Source organism: Lineus longissimus, chromosome 18 (genome assembly GCF_910592395.1).
Source record: "Lineus longissimus chromosome 18, tnLinLong1.2, whole genome shotgun sequence".
Classification (NCBI taxonomy): domain Eukaryota; kingdom Metazoa; phylum Nemertea; class Pilidiophora; order Heteronemertea; family Lineidae; genus Lineus; species Lineus longissimus.
This window is the reverse complement of record NC_088325.1, coordinates 1,059,006-1,083,939: the sequence shown is the minus strand read 5'-3', so window position 1 is coordinate 1,083,939 and position 24,934 is coordinate 1,059,006. Positions and strand designations below refer to the sequence as shown.

Below are 24,934 nucleotides of genomic sequence, written 5' to 3'. Positions count from 1 at the left end.
AAAAACTGCAAATGACTCGTGGCTAATCCGGCGCGTCATCCAGATCACACGAGGTGATTTTCTCATGACGCGGATCAGCCACTCGTGCATCACTCTCATCGGATAAAGATCATCTTCATGGTTCAAGTACTACACCCCCGGAAATGTTGCATGTTTTGCAGTACCAAATAAGCCGAACGGAATATTAGCAAATCAGGGGATGCAAATAGAACCCCTTGGCAATACTGAGCCCCAATCTTTAAAACTAATCATGTGTTGCACAATTAAATGAGTAATGCTAATGGATAATGGGTCCTATACTCAAACCAGTAGTCCTTGAATGTGAAGGTCAAACAAGTACATTGTGTAATTTGGAAAGGGTTTAAATCAATTATTATTCTTATGAATAGTAACAATCTATCTCCAGTGACGACAGTTGTGTAGGCCTATGTCACAATTCATGTCAACACTTTGAGAGCATGTAGGAGAACCTCACAGAACAGAAAGTTATCGCAGAAGTATTTGCTTCCCATTGCAATACCCCGAAAACCCATCCTGAGATACAGGTTTTTGATACTCCAACATCGTATACAAAAATATCCAGAGGCGGACAAGATTACGTCAGGATGCGACAGCTCTCACTTTGCTTACTGAATGTTTTAGTTGATAAATTGCATCCTAGGTGGCAGCAGGGAATTGAGCAGGTGTTGGTCCCCCAAGGGGCCAGTAGGTGAACTAAAATAACTGGAGGTCTCATCATCCAGTTACGACTATTTTTCTGGCGACTTCTTTATTTTGTGATGTGATCAGCCATTTTCAGTGAGGTCCACATCCAACTGAGTCACGAGGGTGGAGTCCATTAATCAAACTAGATTACTCATCATGATATCAGCATATTTTTTGTCCCCATAATATTGTCACGAAAGACAGCTTTTCTGATTCAGCACATGGCCTATTTTGTACTATTTTGATCTTGAAATATTGAGAAATAAATAACACAAAAATTAGTTACAAAAGCATATGTTTATTTTCCTTCAAAGTTAATGGCAATAACAGCTTGCTTGCAGATAACAAAATTTCGCACCGAACAGCAAATGGTGCTTCTGAAAATAAAAACAAAGAGTCAAGCCAGTTTCCACACTGACCAGAAGTGGCTTCATTGAACCACTGGAACGGATGAACTAACTTAAAATACAATGGAACCTCCCTTAGCAGACACCTCTCTAATAAGGACACCCTCTATAAAGGACACTAGTTCTAGACCCAATTTGGTTGTTTTCATTCAATTTCACCTCTCTAATAAGGACACCTCTCTATTAAGGATAGCATTTGTCAGTCCAAAGGTTGTCCTTAATAGAGAGGTTCTACTGTACTTTGCGTTTCATGCAGGAACTCTGGAATTCATTATAACCCCATCACATGTGATACAGAATCATCATCGAAATCTAATGTTTATCCCTGGAGACTAACTTGAATATGTCACCAGTCTATGCCCAATAATAAAAATCATGATTTTTATTGGGCCAATTGCAAAATATCTTTTGGTTTATCCAATCAAAAATTATTTTTTCACAATTCATTTTTCGCCAACTTTAAAATGCCAGAAAAAATCTGTGGTTTACAGTGGTAAGGTCAGAAAGGTAAAACACCAAATATTCCGAAAAGATCTACATATTCCTAGAATATACCAATATTTGCATATTTACAATTCTACAGTGTATAGAATACATGATTCGATTCATATGTACAAAATAATCTCATTACACAACTTAGCAAAAATATACATGCAATTTAGAAACAAGAATCAGTCAGTGTTAACTAGTGTCAACTGCCAAGTATAGGCGGTGCCACTGTTTTAGCAGAGTCTAAAATTCTGTAGTGTATTTTAGAATCTGGCGCTCCTAAGCCTGCTTTGGGAGGATGGATAGTAGACCCTTATCGCACATAACTCTGGCCCACCCCAGCTACTGCCTAGACTTCCTTCAGCAGACCTGCCCACAGAAGGGGCTTATCATACAGATAAGCCAAATACCCCCCTTTGATTTGTCTAAGAGTACGATATTCATTGATGATGTCCAATTTTGTTCACTTCTGACCCATTCCCTTTGTGACAGGTCAAATCAATGCCAACATGTGTGATATGCTTGGGATGAAAAAATGCTGACATTGCAATACCTTAGTTGGTTAGTCAGATCTTTCAGCAATGACTTGAGGAACATTTTCCAAGGCCCGATCCCATGAGTGAGACAGACCATGTCGACCTCTTGCAGCTCTTATGGAATAATTCGAGTTATTTTCAGAGGTTCTTCACGTGACGCCACGACGTGATGTTTTGATGGCCACCTGCCAATGCATTTCCTTTACGTCATGACCACGTGCGACGGCCAATATGGCAGTGCAAAACAATTGGCAACGTCATCATGTGACGTCAGTGAAGAATCTCTATAACAACTTCACCATTCAAATTCATTCAGCTGGTACAATATCAAATAGCACAGGAGAATAGCAAAACACATCCAGATCAGCTCGTACCCTTCTCGCCAGCCTGCGATACATTTTGCGCCATAACATAACCCGATTGCGCAATACTGTTCATCGCCGCGGCGGTGATGACATGCTGCGACGTATCCATGGGGACAGTTTGTTGATTAGCAACCAAGTTGGTTGCCAAGGTAGGATTGCTAACAGTGTGTTGCCCGGCAACGGTTGTGGCAACTGCTTGGTTATTTGCGGCCTGCGTCGCTAAGGAACTGATGATCTGAGCAGCGCCGGCTGGTGTGAGAGAATACGTATACGGTGACATTCCGGCGGACATTGAATACGGCGTACCCGCCTCGGATACATTGTTAACATGGTGGTTACGACCGTCCGCAAACGAAACCGGATTTCCCGCGCTGTCAACTAACTGAGTCTGCGGCATGCCGGCGCCAATCGCTGCAATCACGTGCCCAGTGGGGACCGGACTCTGGCCGGACGTCGCCACGGGGTGACCATCCGTCGACATAACCGGCTGATTAAAGTTCTGCACCAACTGCGACGACAGACTTAACGTGTTTGATATGGTTGAAATCGGCGCGGGGACACCCTGAGTGAGATTAACGACACCCTCCTGTTTGGACGTCAACATGGACGAATTAACCATCCTCATCACCATATCATTCGACATCGAATTCGGCGGATTGATACGTTTCTCTTTCTGACGCCGATTACAAAACCAGACGCGCACAACCTCCTTTTCCATGCCAATACTGTCGCCTAACATCATAATTTCCTCCGACGTCGGTTTCGAATTGTGTAGGAAGGCTTTCTCTAACGCCACCCGAACAGTCGTGTCGATACTCGTGCGTTTTTTTCTCCGTCTTGAGAGTGAATCAGCGGTGACTGGTGACCCTGGGACCGGTGCCTGCGGATTCTGACTCAGTGAGTCAGCGTCTTCCAACCATTTATGCAGCAGCGGTTTGAGTTTGCACATGTTTTTAAAGCTGAGATTGAGAGCTTCGAAGCGGGATATTGTCGTCTGGCTGAAGTCATTGTGGTAGAGTCGTCCCATGGCTATACCGACGTCACCTTGGGTGAAACCTGAAATATTTGGATAAGTTGGTAGTTTTTTTACAAATGTCGGTGTCCTGAAGACACAGCTGCTGTGCTCAGCTTTTTATCCAGGATTCAGTAGAATGACCTACGCCGTTCTTCAAAAATTCGAAATCTTAATTGAATTTGGAACATTTCAAATGCGTAGATAAGTACATGATGTAAACGTTGACAATGCTAGTTTGTAGACAGATATACAAATACAGTGGAACTTCCCTTAGCGGACACCTCTCTATTAAGGACAACCTCTCTATTAAGGACAACCTCTCTATTAAGGACAACCTCTCTATTAAGGACAACCTCTCTATTAAGGACAACCTCTCTATTAAGGACAACCTCTCTATTAAGGACAACCTCTCTATTAAGGACAATAGTTTTGGTCCCAAATTGGTTGTTTCCATTCAATTTGACCTCTCTAATCAGGACACCACTCTATTAAGGACAGCACTTGTCAGTCCGGAAGGTGTCCTTAATAGAGAGGTTCTATTGTACCACATAATTATAGCCAATTTCAGCAAAGTTACATGCCGGCTAAACTTTAGAATCCCCGATCGGAAATGACGTAGTTTGATCGCATTCAACTATAAATCCATTGAGCAGTGGTGCTTGGTTAGTCAACCGATGACCTTTTTTTGGGGTGTGATCGGGGATTGTAAACTCGTTCCTTACATGCCTCATAATTGCATTACTATTGCGTACAACAACTGCATTTCAAGACAGTATTGACAAGTCACAGTTTGTTCAAAGATCGTAGTTGAGTCTGCATGCAATTAAAAGACACGAGTCACAAGTCAATTGAGCGATTAGTCTTTGTAAACTATCTTGGCTCGGTGTCAACATTTTGGATCAGTTTCGGGTCCACCAAAGTAAAGTCTGATTTCACCCTTCCCACCCCAACTCACCTAATTCTATTCTACGCCGCTTGAATGTCTTAGCAAATTGTTCAAGTTCTTCGAGGTCTATGGCTTCCTCAGGCTGAAAGATAGAGAAGTTTTATCAAACTTGCCGAAATCAAAAATGTTTCTCCTTCTTCTCTGGTGTTTGCTCTCCACTTGGCGGTGTTACAATGTAATCCACAGGGAGCATTCCTCCTCCGATTGAAATTTACAACCCCCGATCGGAAATGACACAAATGTAGTTTAATTTCATTCAACTATAAATCCATTGAACAGTGGCAATTTATTTCTTCAATTGATGACCTTTTTGGATCCGTGATCAGGGATAGTATTAAGTAAACTCGGTCCTCCCCTCCCTCCAAGGCAAGATAGTTTTTACGGTTTGGGGCCTACAGGTTTATTGGCCCAGTGACTCCATCCTTGGCCAGAGATATAGGCCAATCTAAGTCCCACCAGTTCACCTCCTTAAATCTTTGTACACAACATTTCTGATGGTCTCTACACCTTTCCAGAAATGGGGCGCTGAGTGTCCGAAATAGTGATGTCATAAGGGGGAACTGGGCCTATGGTGGAGGGACAAAGGAGATAGTCATGGTTGACCAACACACTTGAATGCCTTTAAAGACTGACAAGGGGGAATAAGTTAGTTCCAATGCAAGCCACCAATTTCGGGAAGCATGTATACTGTGCGTTCTCAAGTGTCTAAATGATGCATAATCCCAAGAACACATGTACTAGTGTTGTGTCACACAAAGAAGAGATTAGTAATTGACACCACTCAGAACTGCTCAATGCTAAAAGTTGATTATATGATTGTGAGCTGTTTGTATGAAAAGGTCATTGCCTCTGTTCAGAACGGGCTTCTGTCTCTGATCTATATAGCCTCAGTTCGTTTTCTCTTATAGTCTTGTTTTTAATCATCCTATGCGAGGCTCTCATGTGACTTTCCTTACCTCGGGTGCGTCTGAAGACATACCGGCCGATAAGTGCATAGCTTGCATAGGCTTGGGCGTGGAGGGCGTGGCCTGCTGGGGGGACTGGGTCATCAATACTGGTTGCGGTTGTTGTGTTTGAGCAGGAGCTTGCACCTGTTGCGTCAAACCCGGTAATGCATTCTGGAAATAAAGCATGTTTTAATAAGTATTGCCCTTTTCTAAATGCGTGATATTGCCAATTACAGTAGAACCTCTCTATTAAGGACACCTTCCGGACTGGCAAGTGCTGTCCTTAATAGAGAGGTGTCCTGATTAGAGAGGTCAAATTGAATAAAAACTACCAATTTCTGACCAAAACGAGTGTCCTTAATAGAGAGGTTGTCCTTAATAGAGAGGTGTCCGCTAAGGGAGGTTCCACTGTACATTGTTTCATTTACAATTACAATGGAACCTCCCTTAGCGGACACCTCTCTAATAAGGACACCCTCTCAATAAAGGACACTAGTTCTAGACCCAATTTGGTTGTTTCCATTCAATTTCACCTCTCTAATAAGGACACCTCTCTATTAAGGACAGCATTTGTCAGTCCAAAGGGTGTCCTTAATAGAGAGGCTCTACTGTACTTTGTATAATTATGAGACACAACTGAATGGCAGACCCGAATCAGCGAAAACGTCCACTCCCTGTTCATTCCATCAGAGGTAACAAGCAAAACCAATCCGACAGCCCAAAAAAGTCAGTCAAAGAAGTAACTACCAAGGTACAAAAATTAGTCAGAACTTGGAGATTCCAAAATCACCATCAAGAATTTATAACCAACCTGATTTTGTATGAGAAACTGCGGTTGAATCCCAGCTTGTACTCCAGCTAATTGGCCTGACAACTGTGCAGCATTCAGGAAAATCAGCGGCTGGAAGTTCTGTGGAAGGGACCCGGAATTCTGCGCGAGGAGTTGTTGAGGTTGAGGAGCTATGGCCTGGAGTTGAGGTTGGTTCTGTTGTGGTTGTTGCTGTTGTTGTGTTGTCATGGTAACCTGCGGCGATGCTGGCAGGATTGCCTGGGGTTGGGTGCTGAGCGTCATTTGTGGTTGTCCAATCTAAAAGTAGTGGAGATTAAACATAAACATTACATATCAAACTTCCCACCACTATTCACAAATTCTGACATGCATGTTCAGTAGAACATCTCTATCAAAAACACACATGGCACTGACAAATGCTGTCCTGAATAGAGAGGTGTCCTGATTAGAGAGGTCAAATCGAATGGAAACAACCAATTTGAGATCAAACCTAGTGTCCTTAATGGAGAGGTTGTCCATAATAAAGAAGTGCCGGGAGGGAGGGTCCACTGAAGTTCACCAAAATGAAATAGCTCAGAATTAGGCCTCGACCTCGTCAGTAGCTGATCAGCGCCACTGGTGGAGCCGAATGGTATCAGGCGATAGAAATACTATACCTGTAACTGTCCTTGAGCGGCAGACGCAATAGCCAGGGCGGCCGCCTGCAGCTGCTGTGACGCTTGGTTCTGATTCGGCCCCTGCTGTTGCGATGGCGCTTGCAACGTCAACGCAGACTGCAGAGACGACGGTTGTTGTTGTTGCTGTTGTTGTGGAGGCTGTTGTGGTTGTATTTGCTGTTGTTGCAGCTGTATTTGTTGTTGTTGCAGCTGTTGTTGGATGTTTTGGAGATCTTGCGGTGTCAGCTGTATACCTGCAGGTATGCTCGCCAGGGACATCTAGGGAACAGAAACAGAACTACATTAACCATGACAGAAAGAATTGAAAAATGACGCTGGACACCGGTTGTTGTTGATGTCGGAACAGAGACAGAACTGCATCAACTGCATCATGAATACAAAAAGATCATAGCCTTCTGAGATTAAGGTTTGACCATACAATATAGGTTCTGCTGCTGACTTTCAAGGCCTTGAATAGCCAGGCTCTTAGCTACATCAGGGATCTTCTGACTGTGTACAAGCCAGGGCGGTCACTTCGTTCAGCTGAACAATTGCTGTTGGCCGTGCCTGTATCCAAACGTTGTGGTTGTGACAAGGCCTTTAGTGTCAGTGCACCCAGACTCTGGAATGAACTTCCAGGGAATTAGAGTCTGTGGACATTTTCAAAAAGAGACTAAAGGGACACTTGTTTTTGTAGACATTTGTGAACTTTTTAACAGCGCCTCGAGCACCATTTCCATGGTGGATCTGGCGCTATACAAGACTCTGTATTGATTGATTGATTGATTGATATAGGCACCACCATTTCAGTTAGAACTTGAAATCCTAAAGCAATCAGAACTCCTTCAAAATGAAGTGAATGCTAGTTTCAAAGGTGGGAGTCAGTTCTCTGGAAAACAAAAACTGACTCCCGCCCTTGAAATTGGTGTTCAATTCATTTTGAAGGAGTTCTGATTGCTTTAGGATTTCAAATTCTAGCCAAAATGATTGTACCTGTGGTCAACCCTTGAACAAGAATGTTGTAGAAGAGAGTTGGCCTCTATATCAGAAGACTGTACCAGGAATCAAACTCCGCACAGGTGCCAGGTACTGACGTTTCCCCTGCGATACTCCGACAGCCCAGTTTATAGTACCTATGGTCAGCCCTTGAACAAGAATGCTCTAGAAGAGAGTTGGCCTCTATATCAGAAGACTGTACCAGGAATCAAACTCCGCACAGGTGCCAGGTACTGACGTTTCCCCTGCGATACTCCGACAGCCCAGTTTATAGTACCTATGGTCAGCCCTTGAACAAGAATGCTCTAGAAGAGAGTTGGCCTCTATATCAGAAGACTGTACCAGGAATCAAACTCCGGACAGGTGCCAGGCACTGACGTTTCCCCTAAGATACTCCGACAGCCCAGTTTATAGTACATGTACCTATGGTCAACCCTTGAACAAGAATGCTCTAGAAGAGAGTTGGCCTCTATATCAGAAGACTGTACCAGGAATCAAACTCCGCACAGGTACTAGGCACTGACGTTTCCCCTGTGATACTCCGACAGCCCAGTTTATGATATTTAATGATATTTTATAATCATTGTTTATTATCCTGACAGTTTTTATCTAGAGCTCTCACAGTCAAATAAAGCTATTTCAATAATTCAGAATAGTGTTTGATTTAGAAAACACTGCTAATCATCATAGTCATTTTCAGTATATGGAACAGTTTTACGTCTGTCTTGAATAAATTTTCCTCGACATTAAAATGTATTCAGTGGGCAATAAGGCATAGTCTGCATAAATGCATAAAACATGAAGTTTTTGTACATGAAATCTGCCAACCAAATGGCATCTCATTATGTATGGACATATGAGTAATACACAGATTGAATAATTTAAAGTTAATGTGGCATAAACTGTGAGAGACCACAATTTCGTCGGAGTTTCGTTTTCAAATTCAAGAGAAAAAGTCCAAATTGGCACCAAATGCAGAATTCTTGTGAGAGAGAAGGTTTCTCCACTACGCTTTTTGTCCGAGCACACCACCCGGACAGAATCATTTTTTCCATTTTAGCACCTGGACAAAAAAGTTAGCACCCTGACAGATTCATGGAGTTAGTAATAGTTTTACTGTTAGAGCACCCAGGCAGATTTTGTTGCCGACCCGGACAGAACTGAAGCGAAATCTCAATTGTTTCTAATTATGCCTACAGTACCTGGCCCAAAAAATCTGGTGTAGAGAATACTGGAGAGGATGTCCCAATACATAGAGTGTCCTTAATAGGGAGGTGTCCGCAAAGGGAGGTTCCACTGTATATTTGTAATATCAATGTATTTATTCAGCGGGCAATAATGAAAATAATGCAGACAATAAATTACTGTGTTTCGACATATTCTGATAATTTTCAGCATTGTTCAAGCGATCAAGCTGTGTCCCATATGTTGGAGAGAAAACCAGATGCAGAAATAATTATTAAACGAATATTTTTAATTCACTGAAACCACTGCGCTGATCTTGCATATTCTGAATGTAATTCAGATCAGTGCGACCAGATTATTTATTCTACCTGTAATTGAAAGGCCTACTGGTATTCTGGGTACTGTCAGAGGACTATCAACGCCCTTGTGCATACCTGTATCCTGTAAACCAGTGCCCCTGTTTTGGGGGAGGGGGAGACTTGCTTCCTAGCAAACCAGCCAACGTTGGAGAAGGAAAACTCTGATAAACCGGGGCAGTAGATACCTGTATAACTCCACTGACGTCGGCAGGGCCAGCCCTTGTGGTGCGGTTAAATTCGGGACCCTTTGCACCTATGACGCAACATTGATTTTAAACAAGTTGAAAGCAAAGAAAAAGAAGACCTGGGGCCATTTCCTGCCAAAAAGCATCTTTTCTAGAATTTGGAACCCCAAAAATGGAATTCTGGGCATACCCCAAGAAGACTATCAACCCACTTGTACACACCTGTTGTCCAAACTGATTTTGTACGATAAATCCTGGCTGAATGCCCGCAGTCAGGAATACCTGTTGCGGGGCGGCAGCTGTGAGCTCCGGTTGCGAGGTGATGACCTGCATGTACTGCTGCTGGGCCTGGCCATCTCCTGACCCCGTCATGTGCTGCAAAAGAGAATGGGGAAGCTATAGGTTTGGCATTCGAAAAACTTGGTTGACCATAGGTACCATCACTTTGGCTAGAACTTGAAATCCTAAAGCATCAAACCCAATAAGCACTCTTTTCAAACGAAGTGAATGCCAATTTCTGGTCTGGGAGTCTGTTCTTTGTTTTCAAGAGAACAGCCTCCCAGGTTTTGAATGGGCGTTCACTTCATGTTGAAGGAGTTCTTATTGCTTTAGGGTGTCAAGTTCCAGCCAGAATGGTGATGCCTATGGTCAACCGTTAAAGTGATAAGTACTATGATGTGATTTACAACTTTGCGGAAATTCGTCCGTTTTTAATTGTTGATCACAAATGTAAAGCTCACATTTTCCATTTTTGATTAGATTTATTATAAAATCGCTGAATGTAAACCACCGAGACCGCGAAAATGTTCATGTTGTGATGTCATCAACGAAAACGGCATCGAAGCGAGCCGTCCGGGCGAGATTAAACCATCAATTTCTAGAAAATGTGCATTTCGATTCGAAAACCTTACCGATTTATGAGAAAGTGAAGTAGTCATTGGTCAAAAACAGCTAAAACATTATATGGTGAAATTTGACACGAGTTACCCTTTAAAGATATCCAATCTAATGATCATACTGAAGAAACCAAGCAAACATGTCATTCTCAGGGCAAAGAGCGAGAACTTCGTTATTCTTCAACTCCATGGACAAGGAGGTTGTAGTATGGGTCACTGTTCCCCTGGCTTTCGAATTGAACGCGTCAGAACACGATCTTTTTTACAAACGCAAGCTATCTGGTACTTACGTGGACGAGATTCAACGGTGTATTCTCATCATGCGGTTTCTGTATTGTCGGTTTCACCTCACCGTTCATCCCAGATTCTGAAACGACACACGTGCGATAAAAAACGTTAGTCAGAAGTTGAGCTATCGTCATCGTTATAAAGCAATCTGCTGATCATGAAAATATTCAAAGTTCTCGATAATCAAATTATATTTTTAGCTTTTAAAGCGAACTTATGGCAGGAGGAAGAGAATCCAGTCGTACATGAGCACGAGTTTGCACCTCATTTTGGCAGCAGCGGTCTTGCTCTTTCAAACAAGATACATGAACGTGTTCTGTGATGGAGTCGAGCTGTTTATGGCTGTGTTGAAGAGAATTTCAAGCATCTTTCGGTGGAGAACCTGCTAAAATTTAGTCTATGCCACTGTGCCAGCGATAGAATTGATATTAACACTAAATATTAGGTCTCTGTAGAAAATCAAGAACATTAGGGTGAAGCTCGTGTATCCCCCCTTGACAAAGCAACACAGGCTTGGGCCTACATCTTAGCTTCACCCCGCATCTTGATTTTAGCACAGAAACCTCCCAGTGCTGTTCTGAATCTATTTGGGAAAACGTTTGCGTTACAGGAAGAACAACCGTTACCAGAAGACAGCAGAGTTGACGACCAAGTATTTCTGAAACTTCTCAAAAACTTCATCCCATAAAGCATGTCAAAAGTTTGTGACGCTAGATATAGAATTATAGTTAGTAAGATGAGTAAAAAGCCTGCTTCAAAATGTTAAATACACACGTTGGTTATCAAAAAGCAGTTATCAAATAACTTATTTATAACATAAATCTGGAACAGAAATTGATAGAAATGGATAGTTTCCATGGTAACGACAAAACAACAAAGTTGCATGCGTCTTACCATTTTTAGTGGATACAGGACCAGGATCTGGGATCTCGATTTTGATTCCTGAAAAAAAAGAGAGAAATGTCGGGTCAGATCAGGTGATGTCCATGTCGTCTGGGGGGATTAATGGAACTGGGTTGGCCACACCCTGAGACAGCCTAGGACCAACATCACCAGGCCTGCACTCAGGTTGAACAGCAAGGCAGACGACGTCCAGGTAGGCCTAGGATCACATGGCGATGATCAACAGAACACGAGGCTAGGCGATAGAGATGAACTGGACCCAAGTTTAGAGAACTGCCCAGGACAGAAGGAAGGGGGATTTCTTGTTGGGGAACTCTGTTCCACTTGGTGTAACAGGGCTTAGGTCAAGGAAGTCCATCTCGTCACGAGACTTTGACAACATATATTTTAAAGGAGTCCTTTTTGATCTGAATTGACACATAACAGCCATGTCAGTACTGAACCTGATAATATAGGTGGAAATTAATAAGGAAGATTGGATTACTAATTATCACTGCTATTTGATAGAATACAGACAATTGGCCCAAAAGAGAGTTGGAGCTCTCCTTCAGATTTTAAAGGGATTCAGATTGCTGCAATTCAAAAGCAACAGAAACAAACAATAAACAAATAAACATGCTTAAAAATCACCTGATTTCATGGTTGGTAAATCTTCCAAGGTGAACTGAGTATGGTGAAGATTTAACTCAACAATCACGACTCGAATAGGCCTATTTTCCGCCAAGTTTGAGAGAAGACTCACTGAGAGTGACGAAAGGGTAACTGAACAATTCTGATTGTCACTTCTCAGAAACTAGTCCGATGAAAAAGTCAAAACTTCTTCACGTGCCTCGTTTCATGCCTGACTGTCACTTTTAGGAAACTAAAACCCGATGAAGTCCAAGTTTCACTTTTTGGAAACAAAATCCGACAAAAGGCCACTTGACTGTCACTTTTAGGAAACAAAGTCCAATGAAAAATCTGACTGTCACTTTAGGAAACAAAGTCCAATGAAAAGTCTGACTGTCACTTTTAGGAAACAAAGTCCAATGAAGTCTGACTGTCACTTTTAGGAAACAAAGTCCAATGAAAAGTCTGACTGTCACTTTTAGGAAACAACTCCAATGGAAAGTCTGACTGTCACTTTTAGGAAACAAAGTCCAATGAAAAGTCTGACTGTCACTTTTAGGAAACAAAGTCCAATGAAAAGTCTGACTGTCACTTTTAGGAAACAAAGTCCAATGAAAAGTCTGACAGTCACTTTTAGGAAACAAAGTCCGATGAAAAGTCTGACTGTCACTTTTAGGAAACAAAGTCCAATGAAAAAGTCACGTCCAATGAAAACACCTCAGCATCACTGTTAGGAAACAAAGTCTTATGAAAAAGTCCTCGAGTCACTTTAAGGAAACGTCCAATGATAAAGTCTGCATCAAATAGCGCCGTACGGACAAATCAAGACTTGCCTCTCCTCGAGAAATCACAGAATGCCCACTGAAAATGGTAATACAACTTTTAGATATTCTGCGGCACTAATTACATAAATTAAATGAAAATCTGCAATAACAGCCCTTCTGAATATGCTCGAAGGAACAACAGGCCCGCAAGGCAAAACAAAGTAACACTTCATTATGCATGGATGAGGTGCGGAGTGATTTGCATAAGACTGTAATCTACATGTGATGAGTTGAATTGGCTCATGAATCTTGGATGAGGCGAGCGACCGCTTCATGAATACTGCATGCTGGATTAGCAGCAGGCGCAGTAAAGGTTTTCATTGCCGACAAGGTCAAGGTCAAGGTCGAATCCTTTCGTCTCCTTCTGATACAAGTATTCGGGCTGTTCTTAGTGTAACCAACCCTGGTACATGATATTTTAACCCCTTAGGTGTCCATGGGTTTATTTCGATTGAAAACATGACTTTATAAGTCCTCCACTTCATTATACAGTGGAACCTCCCTTAGCGGACACCTCTCTATTAAGGACAACCTCTCTATCAAGGACACTAGTTTTGGTCTCAAATTGGTTGTTTCCATTCAGTTTTACCTCTCTTATCAGGACACCTCTCTATTAAGGACAGAACTTCTCAGTCCCAAGGGTGTCCTTAATAGAGAGGTTCTACTGTATTTCAGTTCTATTCAAGAGGGTGTACACTGATATCAAAGACCTCTTTTTCCCACCCCCAGATCAGCCTCTCCCCATGTCGTAAACCTGAACAGAGAGCGCAAAAGCGGAAAAACTATTTTGAGTCAAGATCTGCTCCAGTTGGCATGAGACGGACGTTCTGTAGTTCACATCGTTTCAAAGAGACAATTGCCACATTCGCTGGACCACCCTTGTCTGTGGACGTAGATTTACGTCATCGGGTACAGAATCTAGGGAGTGAAAGACGTAGAGCTACGTCATTGGGCAGCCATCCCATTTTTTAATACATTTCCTTCTGATGCTTTCCCCAGCATGAGCATTTTCTCTGGGTGCTAAGGTAAATTTTCTGTTACCCTTGCCCTTTTATCTGAAATCATGGCTGAACCTTATTGATTGTTCAGCCCCCCCCCCCCCACACACGACCCCCCCTCCCACACACACACACACGACCCCTCTATCTCAAAATAGAACTCTATAGGACAGAAACTACAACTTCACCTCAAAAGCCACATGTATATGATTTATAGTCTGAATAATACCATAATATATTCCAACTCTAATTTCTAAATGACAATGGCAATAACAAATTTATTTAATAAAACTTTCCCTCCACTGACAAGCCAATCGTGCATAAAAACCTTGTCCTTTATAATGTTTATATTGCCACACAAAGCCCGGTATGCACATATATTTACCATGCACCAATTTGCATATATATTGAATATCTTGCCCAGTCCCCCAGCCGTCCTCGCTTGCTTGATCAATAAACGGCCTGCCTGCCATCGAGCAATTTCCATATTTATGAGCGTGATTTACATGCATGGCATGTCCGTGAATGTTCACCATCTAAATATCACACACATGTTGTGTGAGGGCTGTTCGGTTGTCAGCAACTGGCCAGTGTTGACGAGTTTACTGAAGGACATTGTGGAAACCTCAGACTCAGAGTGTTGGTTGAGGATTGGAACTCTGAAGTGGGTAACAGCAGCAAGAAATTCTTCTTTTTCAGCTTTCGCTCTACACTTTGAGGTCCTAATCTCCTGGGAGTATTCCTCCTTGAAGGCGCGATGAGTGTTTTTACGTGCCACTACGGTTATACGCCACTACGGTTGTCGACCGTGGTTCAGTATTAGACTTAACGGTCATACTTTAAGAAGTAAAACCACCCTGATAGCAGCTCATTGCTCATCGATGCCTATTTGCACAGTGATACAGGTATGAGGAATAAAACTGTACATTCACAATTCCTTTTCAAAACTGTTGGTTCCCTTAATTTTTCACAAATTTTAAAAGCTTCATCTATACAAAGTCTACTGAAAAGAAAGTCCAGTCAATTCTGTCCCACGGTCTAAAAAAACCATTTGAAAATTTCTCAAAATTCATATGTTGCCACTTTTTTTCCTCTCATGAATAATTCAGAGCGAGATGAAAGGTATCGACAGCCCATTATGCAGCCGGCATCAGAAAGTTTTATCGTTTGATCCAGATTTCCAAGTCATGAGGAATAACAGCTATTGTGTCTGCACCTATTGTTATGGTAAAATCTCCACTTGAGTCCTTTTCTACACAGTTTTTAAAAGTTGCGCGTATAAAAATTCTAATGATTTCTCATAGCTGTGTTTTTTTGAGATAACATAAAATTCAACCAGTAGATAACGATATCATTGAGTCGTAGAGTGTTTTTCTTTTGCCTATATGCATTGAATTACAGGGGGATTTCAAGTGGGGTGTTTTCAGTCCTCTGCTCAATGGCGAGGGTACATATATACAGGAAATTTCAAAGCGCAATTAACAGCACTCAGCCAAAAGTTAGTCCTTGTTTATTGCACTTTTGACTGTGGTGATACTGTAAAATTTTGAGGGCCTTTAAATTTTGCGGTCTGATCTGATCCGCAAAATAAACAAGCTTTACGGCTCCGTAGTTCTGCAAAATATCCAGACATGTGCAAAATGTCAACTTTTGGTCCAATTTTGAAAATCAAAACTTCGACCTAGAGAGAAGGCAAAGATCTTTCCAAATCCACTTCTACTGTCAAATTGAACTATTTTCAAGACGACAAAAGGAGAACGATTGAAATCCTTTTAATCCCTAAAAGTCTCGACCCTGAAGCGAGGCTTAGTCAGTGCCCACTCTATCTTATACACATCTGCATTAAATTTCACGATATCATATTCGCAAAAACTGCCAAGAATATTCATGCTTAAATGCATTCTTCCAGATCAGTTTCATCCAACATTTCGTATTCAAATACGAGCCCACCGACATGAATAGGCATAAGGTCCTTTGTGTGTCCGGACATTGAGATTGAGACGAAGCCCGCCATCTCGATGGAGATTTCCCCTTGTTGAGTCCATGGTAATCAGGTCACTTGTCATGGTAAGTAGGCACGCTGAATAAACATTTTTGCATGGGCAGTTTTGGCCGAGCATGTACTCTAAATTCACTTCTAAGATGTTAAGGAGTCAACACAACTTGCCCCTAAATACATGTACAGCATTTGTTACATAAGTTCACCTATTCCAATATACATGTAGACTCTATGAATCATTGAATGATCACATATGATGATAACCTGTCATAATTCCATCATAGATCCTATGATGAAGTTGTTCCATCACAGATCCTATGATGAAGTTGTTCCATCATAGATCCTATGATGAAGCTGTTCCATTATAGATCCTATGATGAAGCTGTTCCATCATAGATCCTATGATGAAGCTGTTCCATCATAGATCCTATGATGAAGCTGTTCCATCATAGATCCTATGATGAAGCTGTTCCATCATAGATCATATGATGAAGCTGTTCCATCATAGATCCTATGAGGAAGTTGTACCATCATAGATCCTATGATGAAGTTGTTCCATCACAGATCCTATGATGAAGTTGTTCCATCATAGATCCTATGATGAAGTTGTTCCATCATAGATCCTATGACGAAGTTGTTCCATCATAGATCCTATGATGAAGCTGTTCCATCATAGATCCTATGACGAAGTTGTTTCATCATAGATCCTATGATGAAGTTGTTCCATCATAGATCCTATGATGAAGTTGTTCCATCACAGATCCTATGATGAAGTTGTTCCATCATAGATCCTATGATGAAGCTGTTCCATCACAGATCATATGACGAAGTTGTTCCATCACAGATCCTATGATGAAGTTGTTCCATCATAGATCCTATGATGAAGTTGTTCCATCACAGATCATATGACGAAGTTGTTCCATCATAGATCCTATGATGAAGTTCTTCCATCATAGATCCTGTGATGTAAATTCTCTATCAATGAATCTACGATGGGCCACCATAGAATCTAATCACTGTCATAGATTTTACAATGAAAACTTCAGTTCAGCCAATGTGGAGAGCCAAAATTGAGGCAAGTCATTTCCACCTGCAAAGCGCTGACCTTATTGACCTTATTGAAGTGAATTTAGAGTTTATCGCATGCCATGTATCGACACACTGCAAGACATGATAGGAAGATGAATGAAATGCCTGAGGACCTGTCACAAATTTTTTTAATCTTCAAAATAAATGACACCGAAACAGGACAACTGGTCTTGACGTTTTTTAGCCGGAGAAAGTAAACTTCTTTTTTGGGGGCATTTTGACTCTGTGAGGTTGAAATGCAGTAATCTATTTGAAAAAAATTAGAAGACTTTAACTTTACTGACATGATACATGAAACGCCTGGAGAACGGTCCTCGGGTTTTAACTTTCAACACTGAGATACTGACTATTACAGGGTGGGTCACCAGACAACTGGTTCAAGATGTGTAACTGATTTTTGGAATCACTTGAGCTTTTCTCCAAAATGCTTTTGCACTTACAGTCTGTGGAGACAAAAGATGAAAAAAATGAAAATGACCAATTTGGGACAGAACATTGAGCTGGGGTCAAGAGAGTTGTAAATTTTGTTATTTCTTGCAATTAGTGTGCCTTTATATATTTCTATTTTTGAGTAACGACAAGAATAAAACGGTACATTGACACTCTGGTTTACTTGTCGTCCATTAGAGCTAACAGCACAGCAAGTGAACAGCTTCCATCCAATTTGCATCGAAATTGCCTGATTTGCAAATCTTGACAAGAAGTATTCACATCAATACATAACAGACCTGTCTTCTTACCAGCAGTGTATGACCTGGTCTCACTCATTGTTATAAGGGGGGAGGATGGGGAAAGTTGCGTAGCTTTGGACTAAACCTCCCAACTCGAAACGTTTTTTCACCAAAAAACAACAAAATTCTTCCAACCCACCTACCCTGGTTCAAAACCTAGCATCAGTATTTAACAGTAACCCACCAGAATTAAAGGGAACTGGAACCGCCGAGCGATTTATTCAACTTTTCGACTTTCACCGCCCGAGAAAGTCAAACTTCCAACTTCCTATTCGAGTTCAGATTTGTAGCTCCGCCCCCAGTGCCCGAGCATGCGCAGTTCAATTTGTTATTATTCAGAATCATGTGAGAATCACGTGAGTCATGCGATCTTTCATTCATGAGTTTTCGTAGTAAATTCCATAGTAGTGACGTCACTCAATGATTGACAGCTAGGCGCTATGTTTCATTCATGCCTCGTTCTGATCACCCGATACGCGGGAAATGAAAACGAGGTCATACGAACTGGCTTGGCGGTTTCAGTTCCCTTTAAGGATGACCTCATGAAATTTTTTTACAACTCATTTTGAATTGCAAGAAAACATCAACAAGAACATGCAACAATGAAATACAATGGCAAAACAACAAGCAGAACTTGGAAATCAAAGGTTGTTATGACGCTATCAAAAAGAAAATAGGTTTAGTAGTACCAATTGGTAACCATGGCAACGTTTCCCTTCATACCTAAAGCAGCAGCAGCAGTAGTGGCAGAAAAAGTAATTTTTTTACTGAATAATTTTGACACTGGAATCTTGTAAAATATCTGTCCTGGAAGAAATAAGAAAGGTTCACAGTGCAAGTACAGAAGAACCTCTCTATCAAGGATACTCTTGAGATTGACCTGTTGTGAGGTGTCCCGATTACCGGTACAGAGTGTCTATTTGAATTGGAATGACAAGTTCAGGATCAAAGCATGCTCCCTTGATGGAGAGGGCAGATAAAATGGCTCATGAAATTTCTCATGTTGTCAGTGAGGACAACCGTAGTGGCACGCAGGATACGCTCATCCCGCCTTGGAGGAGGATTACTCCTAGGAGAATGACCCCTCCAAGTGCAGAGCGAACGCTGAAGAAGAAGAAGAAGTCAGTGAGGATATGTTCATCAATCCATTATGGGCCGATTTTGATATTTGTCACTGACCTCACATATGATAGTTTAGAGTATGACAGATAAAAGGCTACAGGAAAGGAATAACATGGCAGAGGGATGCATGGAAGGTAGAATGGGGTAATTGTAGCCCTGGTTTATTTGTAGCCCCTGCATTGTTTGATGCATGGGGATATCAATCAGTATCATGACATAGGCAGGGGCTACAATTAAACCGGGGCTACAATTACCCCATTCTACCCTATATGATTTGTAAAAACATTCCAAGTACAAATCTGAAGGTATGAGATAAACATAAGCAGGGGAAGGAACTGATAATTAACTTCTTTTTCTTAAATTTTTACATTAAAAAGAAATTACAGGGGGACTATAGGCAGGAACAGCAGGGTTAGATTGGGTATCTTCAGGTCTAAATATGCTCAGTAATGGGCACTGGGTCGTTAGGTTCAGCACTAAATATATTCATTGTGCAAGCATGAATAGTTTTGGCGTACTGTGAGACTGAGAGACCTCTGTTGGCAACATTGTGTTACTTTATCTTGCCTATCTAACACTTCGCCTAGTATAGGCCTAGAGCATAATTAGACAATGTCAATACAAACAATAAACTTTAATTACCACAGTACAACTACAAAATACAAAAGAAAAACAACACAAAGAACTTTTCATATGACAAATTTATTTCAACACCTTCCCAATGGCGATCATTTTTTAAAAACAGATAATTGATGACTACTCTATTTCTATTTTCACTGAGGTCATAATGTAATTGAAAATGTTTGTTGTTATCATTATGCTATTTAAATACGCACATGCACTTCTAGGAAAATGGAAATTAATAACATGAATATTCAAGCCTATCTCCAGACGAGATATGGGTAGGCCATTTGCATGTGTGTGGCTACTGAATACATGCATATGCATCGGCAGTACATTTGCCTATGGGTGTACACACACATGGACTGGCTTGGGACCCCAGACTATGAACATTCAGAGCCGACTAACTAACAAACTACACAAAATTAAGAGGTCAAATTGCTACATTAGTTAGAGGAATCATGTTCAATTGATTTAGTTTTGCTGGTTATGACATATATTATGCTAAAATTGAGATATGAATATGTAAAAATCCCTTTATGTTTACCTGGTTTATCCGCCGTGGAGGCCATCTTGAATAATAAAATTTCGGAATCGGCGGAAAATAATTAGTGTTGTCTATGCAAAATGAATATTAATGAGCTTCCTTCAAACTGTGAATTCTTCCTTGATTATCTTGCTTTCGTTTGAATGATTTGAGATGGTTTCATCGGTCGTAGATAACTACTGGGAAAGCAGTTCTTTGTCAACATCAAATCGCAAATTTGACACTCAAATTTTCGGGAAATTCCGGCAATTTTCGGCGCGTGGGATTTTCCCGATTTTCCTGTATTTTGATTGGATAAAAATGAAATAAAAACAAACAGATTTTTTAAGACCACACTAAAATTTAAAATTACAGATAAAGCAGATTGAAGAGATCTAAAGTACCCTTACTTGGCCAAAACTGTTTTGATTCAATTTAATGTTCTTTATTTTATTGTTGCTTAAACTTCCGGGAAGAAAATTCAACAAAAATGGCGGACGAAGCCAAAAAAATTTCTAGCAATTCCACAAATTTACACGAAGAATTGCATGATTTACACCACATATTCCGAATTGTAGGCGACCAGTTATCGCCCTCAGACCTGAACTATCTAAAAATGTGCATGTCGCCGATAATTGATGAAGAGGCGCGACGTAATATCAAAGATGGTTTCACCTTTTTCTTGACTCTTGAAAAAGCTGGTTTTTGTGACGAGTCAAATTTCAAGCACATCTTACAACTTCTGAGGGTCATAACTCGCCATGATTTAATGCAGTTTGCTACACTAAGGAGTAGAAAAACAGGTAAATAAAAACATGGTGCAGGCATCCATCATGAGCCGTCATCTGTCATCTAAATGGCTGATCGTCGACCTGGCTGAATATTCTACTATAGATCCATGCACTTGATTGGGACCAACGTTTACGAAAACGTTGCCTCTGTCACGTTACAGTAATGTAAAATGCATGGTGACGTGACGACGGCCAACACTACGTCATGTAAACGTTGTTCCCAATCAAGTGCATGAATCTATAGTATACTACCACCCGGTAATCGTGTCTGTTTTGAACTACACACTTGCTGAGTACGGTGTGCAGTACAGCAGTTTGCTTCAAGTCAGATACTGTGTTTCATAAACGCTGATGAAAATAGCACTTTAAAAGTAAGACACTGACAAGTCGCTCCATATTGAATGGTTTCTTTGTACTGTTTTAGTTTCATCGGACCCCGTTGAAGAATACCTCAAGATTCAAGCGCAGCAGACAGCCAAGAGAAAATCAAATACAGATTATGAGCCGTGTCGGAGAAGTGCAAGGATTGCTCACAAACGACAGAAAATACGGGCTGGTGCCGATTGGACAACACTGGAGAATGATTGCCTGAAATTTAGTGACTGTTTTCATGAAAGAAAGAAAGTAACTTGTGGTAAGAGTCGGCGTTCTCCACAGCAAATCTCTCTTGGCGCCAGATGCTGACCACATCTAGCTAGCGACAATCGAGGCGTGATTCAGTTTCGGCCTAGCACGCAGCAAAATCTGTCCCAAGCACTCCACCAGAAACACATACTGAAAAACTGAAGAATGATCGCTGAAATTTAGTCGTTTATATCTTTTTTTAAACATTGTAACCTACTTTTTCACTTTCACTTCAGACATCAAGTTACGAGTTCGGGCTGAATATTGCCACCATACAGATGCATTGCAAGGGAACGTCGCTTCTAATCGCCCACAATTACTAGAGAGACAATTTGAAAAATTTGAGCAAGCCAGCAACATACTCAAATCGCGGGATCTTGGTTCCGTGGTTTGTGATATCAAGTTTACGGAACTGACTTATCTCGATGCATTTTGGCGAGATTACATCAACGGGACTTTATTGGAGGCATTGAAGGGCGTGTTTATTACTGGTGAGTCTTCAGCCTCTGTTCTTCTAAGCATCAGTGAGATAAATGTAAACTAAACAACTTTTTGTGCCGAAATATTGCCATTTTTAATATATAGCAGTGTTCTCCACAAGGCCATTAGTCAGGGCGTCACACTATTTAAGATGACAATTCTAGCCTCCTTCGTCGTGTTACGAATACGTATAACTTGTCAAAATTGACCAATCGGGATATTGAACTTTACATGAATTATCCGCACACAATAACTGACATTCTTATCTTTCAGATTCCTTAAAACAAACAGTCGGCCAGGAAGCGATACAACTGCTCGTCAACGTAGACGAGGACGACTATGAAGTAGGACGAGTGAGATTGTTAGAGAACAAGACATAAAAACTGCTGACTCGACAAAATTTGTGTTATATTTGCTCCAAATTAGCTCCATGTTATGATGTTATAACCCACCAATGTCAACAACGTTTCGTAAAGATGCTTGTTTAGGGTGACGAGGTGCACGTACAGTTGTCTCGTGCTAAAATCCGCCAAATTTCGCGTGTTTAATAATCGCAAAACTTTCTGGAAAAATATTTCACATTATATTGATTGTTGGTTCTTCAGGGTAAACAAGGTGATTCGTGAAATCGCCGAGAAATAAGCGTTTTACAGCCACTGCCCTGCTTATGTTAGTTTGCTCTTCCGGTAAAGCAGTGTTGTCAGAAATATATATTTCACCTCGAACCTCTGGAGACACCTGACAATTTCGGCAAAGAAGTCGAATCGTGACTTGACACATCATCATCTTGCCGGCCACTTCGCGCTGACTCGGTCCCTTACCATGAAGCGTTGTCATAGCTGCGACCCCCTCAGGCATAACTAGGCACTTCGGGTTAAGCCTTCGGCGCCATCTGTCAGATGTGAGACGTGGCCTGATGTAAGATTTGCGTCATGAAAAACCTCTTCCAGATATCTATTTGTTTTCTCAAGGTGAAAACAGAAGGAAACAGAACCAATGGGCATTGAGCTACTATTGTAGGCTGCTTGAATATCAAAAAGGAGGGTGGTTAAATATATATTTCTGCTATTTTTGTACGAAAGATGTTGGATGACTTGTATAACTTGCTGTTGTGTTGGTGTTTTGTACCGATTTTCTACGTTTTGCTCATTATCAAATGTCCAACCTTCCGTAGAATCTGTTAGGAGTACTGCGGTCTCAAAGTTAGAGTGTCATTATCACCCCCTTTCAAATATTCCACAAAGGTGCATTTTCGTGGGCTGTGAAAATGTACCAAGCTACTTCCGTTGGCTAGCTGAGCGCGATGACCTAGTTATTGTGCAGGAAAGATAACAAGCTATCATTATCATTGCTGTGTTGCACAGAAAGCGATTCTGTTCTGTCTGATTATTGTGCAATACAACTTATTCAACCAAAAATGGCCTTTTCAGGACAAAGTCACAACCAAAATACAGGGCTAGCTTCACTTTGATTCATGTGATAAGGGAAGCTATTGCAAAAGACCTCAAACAGTAATCTCTGATAGATTTTTTCCCTGGGGGTACAAAATGGGGGTGCTGGGGTGAGATGCTTGGGCTTAGGCTTCAAGTTAGCTGGCTTGCAGAGACAGGAAGACTTTGAGGCTCCAGTATGATAATTGTGCTTAATAGTTTAGACGTATTGGGCAATCCGTACAGCACACAAGATTTATGGATAATTGTACAGTAAAAACGTTAAAAGAAATAAGAATCTACTGCACTGCCTTTCATTACTGATTGATATAAATTATTCTGCATATTTCAACTTCTGACCACTCGAATAGTTATTGTTAGCCCATGTCTGGTCACCAGGGGTATTATTGGACGCCAGTGACATATCTGTGAATTGAGTACTGAAATGTATCCATTCAAATATTCCTTCTATGAGTTTGTACAGGGTGTCGGAGAAAATATGTGACTCATCCTAAAACGATGGCCTGGCCGTGATCACATTATGTTTTGTGACGCGTCTCTTCAATTTCAGGTTTGTTGTCAACTCACTGGCGATCATTGGGTTGTATAAAATGTACAAAGTAAGGTTCTGTACAATTGTGTAATTTCTTTAGTTTACTTTTGTAATAAAACCTGATTGTATGTACCTTTTGTTTACTTTCGTAAGTTGTCCTTACCTCAGAGTAACGGCTGACTCTGGTGCATTGTCCCAACCTAAGAGTACTGTCCTAACCTTGAAGTACTAGCTGACATTGGTATACACAGTACTGGCAGACCCTGATGAATGAGCATAACTCTGCAGTCAGCGTCGTCACGCTGGGCGTCCCTGCCATCAGTCCTCAAAGATGGGCAGTGTGGTTGTGACAGGGTGGTGTCTCTGTGATCAGCATAGCCAGATGGTGATGGTGTTGTACAGGGTGTCTCCACTATCAATCCAGTCTGGTGGTGACAGTGTCTTATAGGTTGTCCCTGCCATTAGTCCTCAAAGATGGGCAGTCTGGTTGTGACAGGGTGGTGTCTCTGTGATCAGCATAGCCAGATGGCGAAGGTGTTGTACAGGGTGTCTCCACTATCAATCCAGTCTGGTGGTGACAGTGTCCCGCAGGGTGTCCCCGCCATTAGTCACCAAAGATGGGCAGTCTGGTTGTGACAGGGTGGTGTCTCTGTGATCAGCATAGCCAGATGGCGAAGGTGTTGTACAGGGTGTCTCCACTATCAGTCCAGTCTGGTGGTGACAGTGTCTCATAGGTTGTCCCCGCCATTAGTCCTCAAAGATGGGCAGTCCGGTTGTGACAGGGTGGTGTCTCTGTGATTGGCATAGCCAGATTGTGACAGTGTCGTACAGGGTGTCTCCACTATCAGTCCAGTCTGGTGGTGACAGTG

At 41.5% G+C, this 24,934-nt stretch overlaps 2 protein-coding genes across 4 annotated transcripts; one reads left to right on the top strand and one right to left on the bottom strand.

Annotated features, from left to right (window-relative positions):
* Positions 1 to 1,012: 1,012 nt before the first annotated feature.
* Positions 1,013 to 20,448, bottom strand: LOC135502470 (POU domain protein 2-like). 3 transcript variants are annotated; one of them, XM_064795309.1, is made up of 9 exons: positions 20,209 to 20,448; positions 11,660 to 11,707; positions 10,768 to 10,844; positions 9,804 to 9,956; positions 6,857 to 7,135; positions 6,222 to 6,497; positions 5,420 to 5,581; positions 4,473 to 4,545; positions 1,013 to 3,558 (listed from the first exon to the last, which is right to left on the bottom strand). In XM_064795309.1, the coding sequence occupies exons 1-9, from the start codon at positions 20,231 to 20,233 to the stop codon at positions 2,501 to 2,503; spliced, it is 2,151 nt and encodes a 716-aa protein (XP_064651379.1). In that variant the 5' UTR covers positions 20,234 to 20,448; the 3' UTR covers positions 1,013 to 2,500. The 3 variants fall into 3 exon arrangements, with proteins under 3 accessions (XP_064651379.1, XP_064651380.1, XP_064651381.1); XM_064795310.1 differs by lacking the exon at positions 20,209 to 20,448 and adding an exon at positions 12,299 to 12,375; XM_064795311.1 differs by lacking the exon at positions 11,660 to 11,707.
* A 225-nt stretch (positions 20,449 to 20,673) lies between these two features.
* On the top strand, positions 20,674 to 24,197 carry LOC135502264 (death effector domain-containing protein-like). The gene is made up of 4 exons (XM_064794944.1): positions 20,674 to 20,990; positions 21,403 to 21,612; positions 21,839 to 22,093; positions 22,356 to 24,197. Exons 1-4 carry the CDS (start codon positions 20,678 to 20,680, stop codon positions 22,460 to 22,462), a joined length of 885 nt encoding a protein of 294 aa, XP_064651014.1. The 5' UTR covers positions 20,674 to 20,677; the 3' UTR covers positions 22,463 to 24,197.
* Positions 24,198 to 24,934: the final 737 nt, after the last annotated feature.